This window comes from Bombus affinis, chromosome 11 (genome assembly GCF_024516045.1).
Source record: "Bombus affinis isolate iyBomAffi1 chromosome 11, iyBomAffi1.2, whole genome shotgun sequence".
Taxonomy (NCBI): Eukaryota; Metazoa; Arthropoda; class Insecta; order Hymenoptera; family Apidae; genus Bombus; species Bombus affinis.
The window spans coordinates 4,738,287-4,755,094 of record NC_066354.1 but is presented as its reverse complement, the minus strand read 5'-3'; the positions used below and the strand labels follow the sequence as shown (position 1 = coordinate 4,755,094).

The 16,808-nt window shown below is 33.1% G+C and overlaps 1 protein-coding gene across 7 annotated transcripts in view; it reads right to left on the bottom strand.

Annotated features, from left to right (window-relative positions):
* LOC126921751 (uncharacterized) overlaps nucleotides 1–16,808 on the bottom strand; it is a 32,155-nt gene that overhangs the window by 5,491 nt on the left and 9,856 nt on the right. For 2 of the 7 annotated variants that reach the window (XM_050733595.1, XM_050733594.1), the window contains exons 3-4: nucleotides 5,873–6,064; nucleotides 2,741–2,856 (exon numbers count right to left, since the gene is read on the bottom strand). In XM_050733595.1, the coding sequence (XP_050589552.1) occupies nucleotides 2,741–2,856; nucleotides 5,873–6,064 (308 nt within the window). Of the gene's footprint in view, nucleotides 1–2,740; nucleotides 2,857–2,933; nucleotides 2,962–5,872; nucleotides 6,065–13,396; nucleotides 13,434–16,808 lie in introns of those variants that run through there. The other 5 variants (XM_050733593.1, XM_050733596.1, XM_050733597.1 and 2 more) reach the window with 5 other exon arrangements.

The window sequence follows — 16,808 nt, the reverse complement described above, 5'->3', positions numbered from 1 at the left end:
AGAAAATGAAGTTTGAGGAAGTCTTTCAAAGAGAATGTAACAAATAATTTTGATATTAAAATTTTAATGAAAATAACAAAAATAATACAAAATGTAATAGATGAAACATTTGTTTTGTAAAGCGTATCTTTCCGACTTGTTTTTCAGTTGTCTGATCTAAGATTGGGGTTAGGTATCTTGTTGGATATGTATAATTGTTTCCTGATAATTAAGAGAAATCAAATCATTGAATTTGTTTGAACGAACTAGTTATATACCAATAATTAATTAATTTTCTAAATACCTTCCTTACTTGATGCTAAGCTATCAATCACCATAATTAATGCTAAACTGCTTAGATGGAATTTATCAAGCATGCGAAAGAAATTTGTTTATTCATTATGGAAGAACCCATAATACGGTACGATACAGGTGCTGAATATTTTTTCTTCGGATCTATTCTAATATTCATTGTAAAATTCCTTCAGACTTGTATCTTTTCTAATATTCCAACTCTCATAGTAAAAAAAGGGGGGAAGATATAAACATGTTTGAGCTTACAAATATTTTTAAATTCTTGAATCATCATATCGGAATTCTTTAATTTTCCAATTTTTACACCTTCAAATTTCGAAATTTTCAATTTGAGAATTCAAAAATTTCAATTCTCAATTTTAGATTTCCGATCGTAAGTTTTCAAATTTTCCTTATTTAAGCAAATGTTCCTTTTTTTTCGTAACAATTCCAAAACTCCAAAACTCCAAATTGTCAATTATACCGGATGTTCATTCCTATTCAGTTGCAAGTCATCGGCAATGTATTACGCGTACGCGCCAAATGAATTAATACATTGTATGGGTGGACGTAGCGTAAAGATAAACGATAAATACGTTCGCGTATTTATAGTAGATCACGCGCGAATTATCTCGTGAAATTGTAACGAACCGGTCATGATAACGGGCTTCTTCTTTGATACGAGGTCTCACCAACTTCGGCAAGGTCATCGCGTAAAATCCACTTATTACATTATCTTCGAACCCTTGAAAATTTGTCATGACGTATGATCGTAACGAGGACATTAAGAAATCTCCGTTGACATAATCTTACGACTGATCAACAATTATATACGTGCGTAGCCTTAACAATTAACCACTGATTTTTACCAATCGAAGCTGCGATATCTTACACTAAAATATATTATATTTTATAAAAAAAAAAAAAAAAGAAAGAGAATACAATGTCACCCACATCACATATTAGGATATTGTTTGATATTTTTTATTACAATAAATATCTTTATGTAAGCTTTGTGTACTTGCAATCTAACATTTTTCAATATTTGTATCCTTTAATTATTTTATTATAAAAAATGTTACTTCATTCGCATCATATGTGTCTTATAATAAAAGATACTAAATAAAGCTATTAGTTTTGCAACAAATGTAACGAGTAAATGTCCGAATGCGTATCATTCATTTTTATTATTCGTTTCTCATATCGTAAAAAGTGTTATCATTTTCAGTGATAAACCAACGAAAAGTTTGCGCGTTAAGGGGTTAAATTTCTTTTTTTCGCTGCAACCTTGCGAATTTTATACCTATTTCCTTTGACGTAAATTTCGTCGTACTTCGCCTTGACTCCTTTAATTCTGGTTCCATGAGAGATAGTAATTTTGTAAGTCAGCCGAGGACGCGAGTTTTGTTACAAGGTAAGGTCTCATCGTGCGTGTAATATGATGGAACGCGTGGCCATCAAAAATACTTCTGCCCATTTAACAAGCTTACACTTTTGCAACTGGATATATGCTCTCTTTTTTTTTAAATAATTCATGCTTAATTAAATCAGTATAAAATTACAGCCTTCCTTCCTCATAATCTTTAATGGAGAAATTTGAGAATTCCAATTAACAAAGCGGGTGAAATTTAAGTTGAATTAACGATTCGAGCAACTGGAAGTGGGAAAATGTTTGTTTTACAGAATTTAAGCGGGTGACATCGAAGCTGGGGTAGAGGCTCTGGTTATTGAACCGAGTCAAATATTCGAAATTCGAGTCGGCCACTCCTTTTACTAAAACGACATTGTATGCTTGAAACGTGAGTAGACGCTTGGAACTTGATTATTTGTATAGTATTTTGCGATAGTAAGTAATTCGATTGCCTAAATACCGTAACGTATGTATTTATTCATTCAGAGTTCAATTATAACTAAACTTGAATATAAACGGTGAAAACATACATTAAAAATATAGTAAAATCAAGATATAGTATCTCTTGTCATACCTTATTCTTGATAAATTTCAGGAATAAAATTAAGATACTAGGAACCTAGAGCACAGAGATTCAGTATGAAAAAATTAAAAACTGAGCGATAATTTAATCTTTATATCAAATATATTATTAAATTTTGTACATTTAGTATATTAACATCAGAGAAGTCTATAAGAATAGACTTACACTTCTTTTCTGTAATACGTAAGTGTTCATACGTAAATATATATATATAAATAATTAAAAATTATTTAACATATAAATATTTAAAAATACGTATTCTATTCAACCAAGCTTAAACTATCACAAAACTTTCGATAAACACGTTCAACAGAATTTTGAATTTTATTTTTTCAAATATTCCGATCATTCAACTTGTTAACACATTTTGACGCGTATAATTACGCGAGTGTCCTGATACGTGTACCTAATGTTCGAAATGCTGTACGATCCAACGATTACGATGTAGAACGAGTATCGATGGAAATGCGTACCTTGCATTCTGGAATGCCGTGGTTGACGAGCAAGGCCAGTCCTTTCTCGGACAGCGCCCTTAGCAGCTTTGAAGCTACTTGCTTCACGACACCCTTCTGAGGATATCTCTCAGTCCCTGGAACAAGAAAACGAAAAGAGCGATAGAAGCAGAAAGACAAAAACATGGGAGACAGTAGAACAGATCATAAATACCAGGGATTTCCATATATGTTGAGCTTTTTTCAAGTTGATGGTCGAGTGCTACTTTAAGTGTACTCAAATTCTCAAGCGTTGCGTGGTTTCGATTAGATTGAAATCGCAATTAAATTGTAGGGAAGTCAAACTTCATAATATTAATCGAAAATTTTAGATTCGAATCGATCTCGATTCGTTAGTAAACTGAAGTATAGAATTTTTTGGATTAATTTAAATCGCTCAAGCAAATATCGAATTTTTTAATCGCTCGAGTTATCTGAAAACCGAACTTTGTAAATCATTCGAATTACTCAAGAATCGGATTCATGAGCCACTCGACTCGCTTCAGCACACGATCTAATTGATCAAAAAATTCAAACTTTCTACTTTGATCCAAGTTATTTCCATTTACTTTATCTACTAGAGATTTCCAAAATTCAAATATTAAATATAATCAAATATAAATATATTATAATCCACTTATAGACAAAGCCAAATTTCTTTCTTTGTATTTACAGCAGCTCGTTTCGCTATTTAACCTTGTGATAATACCATGAAGTATCTTCTTCGCCCCCCTAGACGTATGTATCGATTATTTTTTTCATTCACGGATTGACGTTCATTGATAGACACGCGGTTATCGGCGCGCGGAATGCAAAAAGATGAGGACGCTTTTCTTCTTCGGTGAACCACGCTGACGAAGAGCGATGGATTGACGTTAAGTGATGAGTTTCATCTTTTTCTGATACGAGGTCACGTTCGCGAGACAAGACCGTTCCTTCGACAAATCGTTATATTTTTGCTTTGTGAAGCTCGTAAAAGAATCACTGAATGGGTGACACGGTGAGTCTTTTAGGTCTCGGCCAGATATTTTCAAATGTTACGCACAATTTTTGTGTACATGAACTCAACGTTCCTTCAAATTCTTACGATTTTTACGACTTTCTGTGTTTGATTTATGCAACTTTCTCAAGCATTTCGAAATTTTTACGGTTTCTTAAACATCGTTAACACTGGAAATTTTTGTAAACCCAAATACTTCGCAATAGTTTTGATTTAATTCCTGTCATTCTTTCTAACATCTTCGTCCAGAATTCCAAAGATATCTGATGCACCGCGTTCTGTTCTTTTTTTTTTTTTCGTACATTTCTTAACTTTCTTTTTTATTATTTATTTTATTTACGTAGCTTTTCTTCATTCTTTTCGTTTAATGCAATTTACGTATGTTGTTTGTTTATCAAAACGCAATACGTACATGATGTATCTTGTGGAAATACACTTCCTGAAATCCTTTTTATAGATGCGTTTTACTTTGGTTGTTTATCGCGTGTTAAAACACGAAACTCGAGACAGATCACGAAATCGTTCGATAAGTAGTCTGTTACACGTTTATTCTCCGATGAAGTTATGAATTCTTCAATCTTATCTAAAACGTGTATTTAGTATTTAATTGGGAACGCGATTTTCAACAGCAAGGATGATTTAAACCTTGAACGATAATTGCGATAATTGTTTCGTGACAATTATTTATAGGAATCAAGTTCTTGGACGATAAGTCCGACGTATTACGTTCGCGAGTGAATCGATTAGTAGAAAACGTGAGGATAATGTGATTTCAATGTTTCGAGCATGAAACCACTTCCTCAAGCTATTTTTGACAGTAAGGAAAGACTGGTACTGCACAATCTAAAATTTCACTCGTATACGTTTGTGTCTTTTTGTATCATTATTATTTTTTTATGAATATCTGAAACTTTTAGTAGTTTACTTCTAATTCTTTATTTAATATTTTTTATTTTCTTTGCGTCGATAGCACGATATAATAAAAGGATATTTCGAGGCATTTTATGAACTATTTTCCATGTTTCGATTATACAGGCAGATGCATTTTAAAATTAAGATAAACTTAAGAGGTTTACTCTATCAACGTTAAATTTATTTACTTCGTCTTACCTCATCTACCTTCTTCTTAGGAATCATAACTTCTTCTAAAAATATGTTTCATTCTATTTGTAATCAATTTAAAATTATTACCCGAAACCAAACGTACGACTTTGCGCAAAATAATCGACATTTTCTCTTCAATCTCAGAGTAACGAACAGGACAAGGCACAACTAATTCCGCATATGCATCAATTTTGTTATCTGCAAGTTATCATAATGGATAATTTGAAATAAAATCTGATTCCAATACCTCTGAGGAATTAAAAAAGAAAGTCCCAGCATTTTAACAAATAATAGACTTAATGGTAAGATGAGCTTTTCCGGCTGTTGTTAATTAAGAAGGTCGAAAAAAAAAAAAAATTGCGAAATTGTGCGATTCGAAGCAAAAACCTTCGTTCGTGTCGTGCCACGCTCTCATTTTTCGCCAGATGCCGATAAGAAACGTTATCGCGATTCACGCACGATGCGCTCGCCGACAGATCTTGTTTCAACGCCACGTGGCGACGACGATTGCTTTCTCGGTGCTTCTTCGCTCGTGAGAACGTGATTTCACTTCGCGACACGAGAGATCTCGTTAAAATCCATGATACGGACACGTTTCCCCTTACACCGAGGTGTATATAGTATACATAAACACGTTTTTCCTTCTTTTAACTTAATACGAGACATTAGGTGTCGAAAACAGCAATTGGCTCGCTTGATTTTGCATCAGGCAGGCGCGATCGTGTTTGAAATTGTCAGCCATTTGATATCTTATTCTTATGTATCGCTTGACAATTGATATCTTTTGATCTACAAAACATATGAGAGAGTAAATTATATATATATACAAATTAATGAATTTTATAATGCTAATACAAGATGTGGACCGAATAACATGTACGCGGATATGAAATGTTTGATCGTGACAAAATAAGGAGAAAATTATGACAAAGTACTAAAGGTGAATTCAAGGTAGTTGCGTTTACAGCACGTTCTATAGATGCAGAAATGCCGAACTCGTGTCGTGTTACCTCGGGAATTGTACGAATACTCGAAAATATCAAGCGTCACATTCGTAGAACGTCGGGGCCCGTTAATCCCAGAACACCGTCCGGAAGGGGGCATCAAATTTATGATACCCTCAAGTGTTGACGCTTTCTCCTTCCACAGTCGAGGGTGACGGAGGCCGGGTGGCTGTCCCAGATGCCTGAACTTCACATCTTCTTACAACATATGGAATGAAATCTTTTTAGGCTTGGTTTTTCAGAAAGTTGAGAAAATGGAAAATTTGTCAGGTATACTGGAATTTGGCTAATTACCGACTGAGTATGAATAAACGACCAGCGGGAGCCTATTCTACGTAATAAAAATAAGTAGTAAAATTTCCGCTTAAGGCTTCATCTTCAAGAAGATAGAGGGTCTGAACATGTTTAGTTGAGCATTGGTCTAGTATATGCGTGTAATAAATATCCAATTTATTTTTCGTAGAAACAAAGCCTAGCGTGGAAAAATTTCGTTCTACATTTTCATTCTCACGCGTAGAATAACGTCCTGTCGATTACTTATTCTTGTCCAGTCTGGAATCAGCCATGTTTGAGTAATACTTGATAAGTTTTTGAACTCGATTTTTTCGAAGACGGAGCCTCATATAAAAAATGTTATTCTATATCTTCTTTTTGTTATTTCATAAAAAATCACTTTATGCCTGCACGCGTTATTCGGTCGCATCCTGTATGCTATATAACATCTAAGATTTCCTTTTCTTTTGTAAGATCTATGAAACCTATAAAACTTAAGCAATAATTATACAAAATCTAAAACGTTGTCTATGTATTTATATATTCAATAAATACTATTTTCCAATTTTATATATACTATTACGTGTTATACATTTTTATATTATTTATTGCTATTAAAAAATTTCATTTTATATATATCATTGTAACACAACTTTGAAATGCTTCGAAACACTGATGTTGCAGTAACAATGTGCAGGAAAGGTTGGCCTTGTGAAACTTTCATCAATGCAATTTGTTCATGGTGCAAGACACATAATTATCTTCGAGGACGCAAACTTTCTCTGTTTTTTATTGTCTTCGCTATATCGGTCCTCTAATATTTTTAATTTTAATCTAAACTTCTAGTAACTTTATTTAGAATATCAATGAGGCCTTATGATAAAAATACGTTAAAAATATATTAAATATATCACCTTGACACGTTAATTAATCCTTTCGCGTTTACGAGCCATGTATCACTCTCGTCGCGTGTCTTTTCATTAGAACGCATCTACAGCTTCGCATGAACTATAACGTATCGCGAAATATGTACATTTCGCCCAATGATCGTTCGCAAATGCTAAAGTGATGGAACGTTGGGTTGCACAAATTAATTCTTATTTTTGATATCTTCTATAAAGATACTTAATATACAATACATTATGTATAAATATCATCATCCATAAATGCATCGGATTTAGGGGATTTAGGGAAGAATTAATTCTTATTTTTGATATCTTCTATAAAGATACTTAATATACAATACATTATGCATAAATATCATCATCCATAAATGCATCAGATTTAGGGGAACTTATAAACTAAATTTTGTTGCGAAAAGATTACGGATGTAAAAATCAATGCGGAAATTGCAGGAATTAACGGTATCTCAACAATGTGAATTTGAAGGTCATGGCGCACTTGCTGAGGTCGTTGGTTCTACAAACAAGTTTATGAGGAATTTATATTCTGCCAATTGGTATTCAGAATACGACGACAAGACCTTAGTTAATTCGCTAAGGTACTTTTTATTATCTCTGCATATCGTGTAGTCTTAGCGATATACATGCAAGAAAACAAAATCTTTAAGAGTACAAAGAGATTATAAAACTTTTAGAGACTATAAATTTGCTTTGCAATCGATTTTTATTACGGTACAAATAACCTTCGCCGTTATCTCTGTAACATATGTCCAACAAGATTCTCACTGTTTCCAAACACTTGAGTCCTTTCATTGCGAAGAACTGCGCAATTTTTACTTGCATCGCGTTTCAAGCCACAAAACAGACCACGATAAATCATCATTTAAATCTGAATAACAGTCGAAACCTCCATAACAATCTTCTTTACAACCCACTTATTCTAAACAATTCTACGTTTTAAACTTGATGACCCTGATCGTGAAACACTTTGTAGATTCAAAGGTCGGTTGCTCGTTCTTGAAGAATCTTTTATCTTGATTCTGTAATCTTTTTACAGTCAAATGTCTCGAACAGGACGATATTTTTTTCAGCAATCTCTGGTCACCATAATTGTCCAATACAGCGGTTCTTAATCATTTGTTTATCACGGACCTACTTTGAATAATTTTTTGGCGTCGCGAACTTTTCGCAAAACTAGAAAAAAAACTAGAAAAAAAAGATACATTATAAATAAATAAATAAATAAATAAGTACATATACAATATTTTTATTTTATTTTATGAAACGCTAGTTTAATATTTAAACGCATTTACCATAAGGCGTCTTAGGCGTAAAGTTGAGGCCTTATTCTCAATGGGGTCACATTTTGCAACAAAATTTCAAACTTAATTAGATCTGGTAATAAATTCACGCCTAGGGCTCTCAGAAGCATAAGCACGACCATGCTTTATAGAAGAATCCGAGGATAACGACCATGAAGAATTTGCATCTAATTTGTCTTGATTGCTTTCCGTGAAATCGTTCGACGAGCATCGAGGTAGAATACTAATCGATTAAATAGCTATATAATTTTGGTTAAAAGAGATTGGACCCAGTGGCATTTGAGTTATTTTTTGCGTAATTTTTTTTTGTACGCAAACATCGAAATCAAGGAAAGCTGTAAAACTCTGACGTCAATTTATCGATCACATTTCTACGAAGTTTCGTTACACGGAAAAGAACTATAAAATCGGTGGAGATAGTCTCGGAGTAATGAAATTTACTTCGATAAACAATCTGTATAGATCTTTAAGTAGTCGTTAAATATTTACAAAAAGAAAGAAAAAAAAAACGAACAAGATAATTAGAAATCTTTCTAGGAATAAAAAAAGTATAAATCAGTCGTATCGAGTGACCATCCAATATTTTGTTTGCAACATTTCCAGTCAATCGAAGTTAATGCGTCGCGGTATAAAATGTATTAGTAGAAGATGATTGATCGTGGATTATTCCGTAGTTAGGTTGCTAATTTCAATGGGCTATTTGTTTTAAGTAGATAAGTCTTTTATATTCCATTTCCCGATAAAGTGTTGCTTAAGCTTCTTGATACCTTGTTCCACGTGTTTCGAACGCATTTCTTTGACCGATTCCTTATCGAAACTTTATCTGTTATTGGCGGAGAAAGTCAGTTTCATTTCTGTAGTACACATTTTATACGATTAAATTGTTGGTCTTACACCGTCTTGGGTATAGTCCTTTTATTGCGAAAATTTCAGTCTAATTACTATGTAATTAATATCGGAATTTATATTAATCATAAGATTATCGGGACTTCGAAAACAACTAACCCAGATGCGTTATCTATATTAGTTAAAAACAAGTGGCATTAATGTCAGCTAGATATATTCAAGAAAAATAATACTACAACAAACACTTACGTTTTCCTGTATAGGTAATATAGATTGCTTATCTTCGATCTAAAGACCAAAATAATTAATACGTTTCATGTTATATACGCGATTCATTCATCACTCATTCATAGCATTTATCATAAAAAGTGAGGGAGTATATTTTCGAGATATATATTACAGTTCAAATTTATTCTGACAATATATATTAAGTAATTCAAATATTTAAGCTACAATAGAAATAAAATGAATTGCGAAGTTTCCATTATTCCAATACTTATGAGCGATATTTTATCTACATATAAAAATAATAATTAAAATACATATATAAAAGGAGAAAAACAAAGGTCTTAAGAACTGAAGAGAAATTTTCTTTTAAAATAATTAAAGACCGAATTTCTTTTCTCTTTCAAAATTCACATTTTCCAACAATACCTTAAAAAAAAGAATAAAACATTATGTCGATTAGGCAGTAAGTGGACAGCTCGAGAGAGAATTCACAACAATCATGCATATACGTACGTCATTACTCCGCCTCCGATATGTCATCTGGTGTTAAATTTAAAACTATACACCATGATATCACCGAAGTGTACAGTACTTGTTATCTCATAAATATTAATTTTTATTGGCAAATAACAATCCGTTTATTTAGAAAAAACATTTAATGAAAAACATGCACAGGAAAACATTAATGGAAACATGTAACTTGATATTAATAACTTTTAACTGAAGATAATCATGGCGATTTTTTAGAAAACATTTTGAAACTTCCATTTATCCATGATAGAAACGTACATATTAAGCGAAATAATAAATGCAGATAAAATAAGAAAGCTTATGGTACAGTATTAGATTACCGATAAGATTATATCGAATAAATTCTTTTTAATCTTTTTTTCTGTTTTCTTAATTTTTTTGTGTTGCAAGCTTTTACTCCGTATAATTCTGCCACATTTGTATTTAATATTACTACTGTCAAGGACTACGACATCCTTGACCATAGAAAAGAAAATGAAAAATAAATAAAAGACGAGAAAAAAATCTTCTACGTAAATCTTATACGAAAAATTATTGAAATTCACAAAAGTGCATCATTGTGGACCTAGGAAATTTTATTAACAAATCACATATTTATTATTTAAGTAGTTCTAGGGTTAATCGAATTTGAATTTTCCCCATTCGTTAATTCATTCCTTTACGAAATAGAAAAATAACTAGAAATTGTCTCCAATGGTTCCTAGAGGGATCTTAATACAGGAAGACTTTCCTTATCGAACACCGATGGAAAGCGAAGGCAGACGCGAAACAATGAGACGTATAACCTGTTGGTAACGTTTAAAGGCAACTGCTAATTGTTTCTGATAAATAAAAAATGAGAACGCAGTCCCAGTGGACTGGCTTGTCCACGGGGAAAGGGTGATACTTGGCTGATAATTTTCGATTTCTTGCTTCCTTATATATTTTTTTTTAAACACGTTCATGACTCATTTCTTATGCAACATCGAGAGTTGGCGGAGTTAAGGGACCGTAGCTGCGAAATTTTCACTTTTCGATATCAGCGACTCGCGAACATTCTCAAATCATTTTGTAATACGCTTTAATAAATAGCTTCGTTTATTACAAAATAATCCTTCTGATTAATTCACTTAACCTGAATTGTACGTTAGGCAAACATTCTTCTCCAATTCCAACTGAAAATAACAAATTTAATAACTGAAAACAACGAATTAAAAGTAAACTGACTCGATCCAATTTCCAATTAATCTTTCAATTTCATTCTTTAAATGTAATTTACAATGAAAATAATCGGACAAATTAGAAAACGAATTATGAAAATCTTCTACTACAGACGGAAAAATTCTTCTCCAACAATTAACAGTACTTAACTATGTATACGACCTTCAAGACTAACGAAAACGAGTCGTTAATTTGTGATTATGTGTGAAATCGTGTATGACCGAGTGATTAGCATAAAATACAATACAACAGGGAGTTTCCGACAACAAACACGATCCTAATCCGGAAAGCAAGCGTGGAAACAGCATGACTAAGCCCAGTGTATCGAATTAGCGATGCTGAGGAAATTCGCTCGAAACTGCTGAATGGCAATGGTTCCGCGAATATTAGTACGCGGTAGCGAAGGTCTTTCGTCACATGCTTGTCGTAAATCGTTCCCCTTCTTCCCTTCTTAGCTTCTGATCGCGCGTGATCGTACAGTAAATCAATCGTTGGAAATCTATTGCAAACATCTACTTGCGATTTTTCATCGTGACGATTCCGCACTCCTGTCTCGAGAGGCGCCGTTACATTCGTTGTTCACGTGAAGACATGGACGAAACGTGACCGGTTGGTACCAAGCGTGGAAAAAGGCATTGTCGAAATGGTCGTTACGCGAACCTTCTAGTATAAATTACCATTCTTTCGCGACTGTGAAACGTTGATTTATCGACAAGGCCTAGGTAAATTTACGGAGCGAGTGGGAAATCTATTGTCCGACAGTTCGATGTCATTGTGACGATTTGTTGCAGACGATATCGTCAGATGATATCTTGCAATCCTATTTACTGGCTGATTGATTTTACAACGATACAAATGCGCGATATCTATCTTTACAGACCTCTTGCTTTGTGTTTCGAAAGCGATAGATATTCTATATCCTACGAAAAATTAAAGGCAATCACGCAGTTTAGTAATTTTGTCTAATTTTGATTAGTTGATAGTAGTTCTTTTTTTCGACAAGCTTTGTTTTGTTTCGTCGGTAAAACAGAAAATCAATCAAGGGACTAGTATAGTTTGTATTTTATTACGAAAGCGTCATATTTTAAAATTTTCCCTTATTTTGTAAAACGAAACACGAGTGAAATAGTTGAGATTAGGAAAGGTCACTAAACTGCATAATTTCTTAAAATTACCCATTGTTTTTTATCAAACAAATTTACACATTCATAGTTCTGGCACAAAAGAAACTATGTTATATCGCATCGTCTGTTCCATAAAGTTGCAGTTTCGATAAATATCGTCAACTTAGCATCGTACTTTATCACAGTGTTCACAGAAGTCAACGTAAAAATATGTATCGCGGGCAGACATTCTGCGATATATCGAGCATGCGTATCAGCGATGACGTTCAAACTGAACGTTGCAGCGAAAACGAGTCCTATCAGTCAGGTAGACTGCAAAGTTGTTTTTATCTGTCCAGACGATTATTCTTTTGAATAGTGGCAAACGAGATATTAAATGGCTATGTATGGACTCGGTAACGGTATATTCGATTCGTTTTACTGGGCGAAAGTATCGGCGAGACTGCCGGTACCAGGAGAAACTAGCGAAAATTTTCTCCTGGTCATGTGTGTGCATCCTAGAAACTATCTTAAATCGATACTCGATCAATAGATCGAACGAGAACGCTATGAAACTTAACTTGAACGATCGTAGAACTATTCGTTATCTTATTGATATTACTGGAATGTACATTAAAATTTCAAGTTAGGATTCCGATAACTTCGATATCGCTTTATGGACGTGAAATATCATATTGATGTTATTAGCTTATGTAGCTTAAATCAATTAGCTATTATTAAGTAACTGTAGTGCAATTAAATCGAAAAATTATAAACTTTTATAATACAGCATGATATATTCTGTGATAATATGCTTGTTACGATTTCACATGAGCAATATGTTGGGAATTCTACATTTTATGCTTGTATTTAACTACGTAGGGTTATTACCAGTAATGCAACCACAATACCTGTGAATGCATTTCCGCTAATACGGATTAATATTCAATCTGCAATTTATTTTATGAAATTCTACTGCGCATTCAAAATGACTATCAACCAATGCGGAAGCGATCGAGGCTTCTGACAGTAACGTGCAATAGTCATAGATAAAAGTTGTCACCGGAGTGTACATCGATTTATAAAACATTCGATAAGATCTTAGAACTAGTGCGAAATGCTTACGTGTTTCCTGATCAAAACGCATGGTGGCGCAGCTGAGATACACAATCGTTCCCATCGAAAAGCTTGTCTCTATTCCATGGTGAAGAAAAGAATTATTCATAAATTTATAAAAACATTATTTATATTAAACATATCAAAGGCAATGATGAAATATTTTTTGCACTTATCCATCCATGGCCCCTGAAATCGGATTTTAAAGACTTTAATGTACTTCTAACACAGAATTGAATTATTCAAAGTTGTGACTCTTTTGCAGTACATGTACGAAATATTCACTATCTGCGGTTGTTCTCATCCGTTACCAAACGGAATCTATCGAATCGATTCAACATTCGATTTTATCCGAAGACTCGATCGTTGCACAACGGCGAACGGTTGAATATTAAGAGGAAAAAATAGTTTCGATGGAATGGCAACGATAAAATGCGATCGCGACAGACGATAACGGTACATACGACTACCGTGTGAAAACAAACTATGTGTGCCTCGAGCGCTGTGTAACGTCGACTGACAGCTTCACCTTTTCGACGCGTTCTTCTGAATGTGAAATCTCGTTCCGTCGAATTTTTCTTCTTCGTGTCCTTTTTACTTTACTTTCTTTCGAAGCTTGTACAAATCTATCACGTAAAACGATCGTTACGCCGTTACAGCAACTTTAGAATGAACTATTTCGAAAATAAGATAGCAATTGAGAAAAATGATACATATTAGGTGGTGGAAAAATTGAAGGTTTCCTGTTTGGAACGAGACTCTATTTACATATAGATGTGGAACTGTTTAACACGCAACGACTCACATTGAAATCAAGGGAATTCTGCATAATTATGAATTCTATTGAAAACGTAAACCGAACAAAAAAGAATTTAGTATGTACATACAACAAAAGTTTATATATAATATATAAGTTTGACGATTAATGGATAAATGAATCTTATTTTGTAAAAGTAAATAAGAAGATAGCAAATTCTGATTTCGTAAAACGATATCGGAATAAAACAGCTAAATTGAAGAGAGTCAGTAAATTGTATAATTACTTGTAGAACATTATGATTAACCTGTTATCTGCGGAGTTTAGTTTCAAAAATCCCTTACAGGGTGCGTAGTTAAAATCAAGCAATTACGAATATACACGTCAATCGCATCGAAATAAGGTTTTGAATTTGCGTGTATACACGTCGTACGCAGTTAACTGGTTAGAAGCTAATCAAAAATAGATATAGAAATTAATTTTCTTCTATTAGACACGTTGGAGTGGATAGTGAAATCTGTAACGTATAATGTAACAAAGAGTGAATAGTAGCAGAATAGGACACAGTAATCGCTTTCAACTGAATTGTGATAACCACGCCGATCTAGCTTTCAGGTAACACGGATATCTGTTACAGCTAAAGCGCATGGTCGCAAGGATGAAAGTGAAATTAATGATTGCGATCTACATCATTCATTCGCTAATGTTTCAGCCGCATACAAATAAGCCAGAACTCGGTGCCAGCCTACAACATGGATAACACATTTTTGCGATTACTTGCCAACTATATTTCACAATTCAATCGAACGCGATATCGCGTGGATGAAATTTTGATTTCATCGTTCCTTTGGAATACTACCGTTACGCTGCTTGTACCTAGGGAACATGACGCCAGCTATGCAACCAATACTTTTTTAGAACAACCGTTTTCTTGGATGAGTCGCAGTCAGCCATCTTGCCGATTTCTAGTTAATTATAGGTGCTGAACCGACGCTCGCTAAACACATTGAATTTAAATTTATGAGAAATTAAACGATACTTTACTTTATTAAATGTTCAAATAATCTTTTTTTTGAATGAATATCTCTTTTTCTTCCTTCTTTCATATCATAAGAAAAATTATACTTTGGACATTGAAAAAATTATGTTGAACCGTTTAAATTAATATAAATAGTGCCAATAATAAGAGAAAGTTTTTTTTTTAAGCAGTTCTACTATCTATCTTTCCTATAAGATTAATTTCGTACAATGTGATATATTTTTTAAGGAAAATTAGGTATGTGCGATTCAATGTTACAAAGAATTGCACGACTATGCGTAATACATTTATTAATCGCTTAAACGATAATTAGGTAATTACAATTGTTATTCAATTAACATTAAAAACTAGAATGCATTGAATATATATACATTAATTATATTCGTATAATTTTTCTATCTAGCATTTACTGTTCTGATATGGATTCGTTTACCGATTCAATGAACACGCATCCTACCATTTTATTTCGTAACACGTGTATTTGGTATATCGCCTACCGGCTGTACTAACAGCCAGGATTTCAATGACGTCACTGTAATGCCGTAGTTGTACAATATACACAATATGAGCCAAGAAAATCAGAGTAACGTCATTTTCAATTTTATGAAATTTTGTATAATTTTTCGACTTTTGGCAAAGAGCACGTAACAAGAATAATACATAATACTAGAATAAGAATAAAACTCTTTTCGTACTCTTATGTAAATTGGAGAAATAAATTTGCGTCGACTAATTCTAACAAAACTCTCTAACCGATAGGATTACTTAACATAATATTATAAATAGATTGACAATATAATTCTGACAATCAGCAAATAGTACGAGCGACGATATGTCTATAAATCAGACGGAACGCAGACTTGTTTATCGAAGTTAAAATACAAAATTAAAACTCTGCATTTTGCCAACATTCGTTGAAATATGTATTTCTAAATGCTGTATTACCGTTTTTATGATGCATGTCAAGATAAAAGCGTCTCAAGATACAACTGTTACGAATGTTAAGTTTCTTTTAGTACCGTCTGTGGTATTTCAATGATACGGTTTTTTCTCTCTCTTTATGAGATCATAATTCCTTATTGCGGTTTCCATTGTTTTTAGTGTGTATTGTTGTCTCGTAAAGACAGACACGTTAGTAATATCGCAGTTACGCAAGCCATAAATTGTTTGGACATTCTGTTAACAGAATGTTAAGTGCTCGATTTCTGTTTACTTTAACGATCCATTTGTTTATTAAGATTGAAAGCAAACAAAATTTATTAGGCACGAACGTTACGATATTTAACGATAATATCGCATTTTTATTATAAAAGTGATAAATCTCGAAAAATATGTTTCCCTACTTGCTAGAGAAACATCATCATGAGAAATTTTTAGCTTAACCATCAATTTGTTTATTGGAGTTAAAAACAAACAAAATTTGCCGATGATATCGTTTCTTTGCTATATAAAAGTGAAATACTGAGTCTCGAAGAAACTCGAAGAAAACGCTTTTCTATTTACTAGAGAAATATTACTATGACAATAAATATCGTTATGAGAAAGTAGCATATTTCAATTGAATGTCAAAATTGATAGTTTAAATCGTATCACTTTCAAAGCAAGAATGTGATATATTGAAAAGA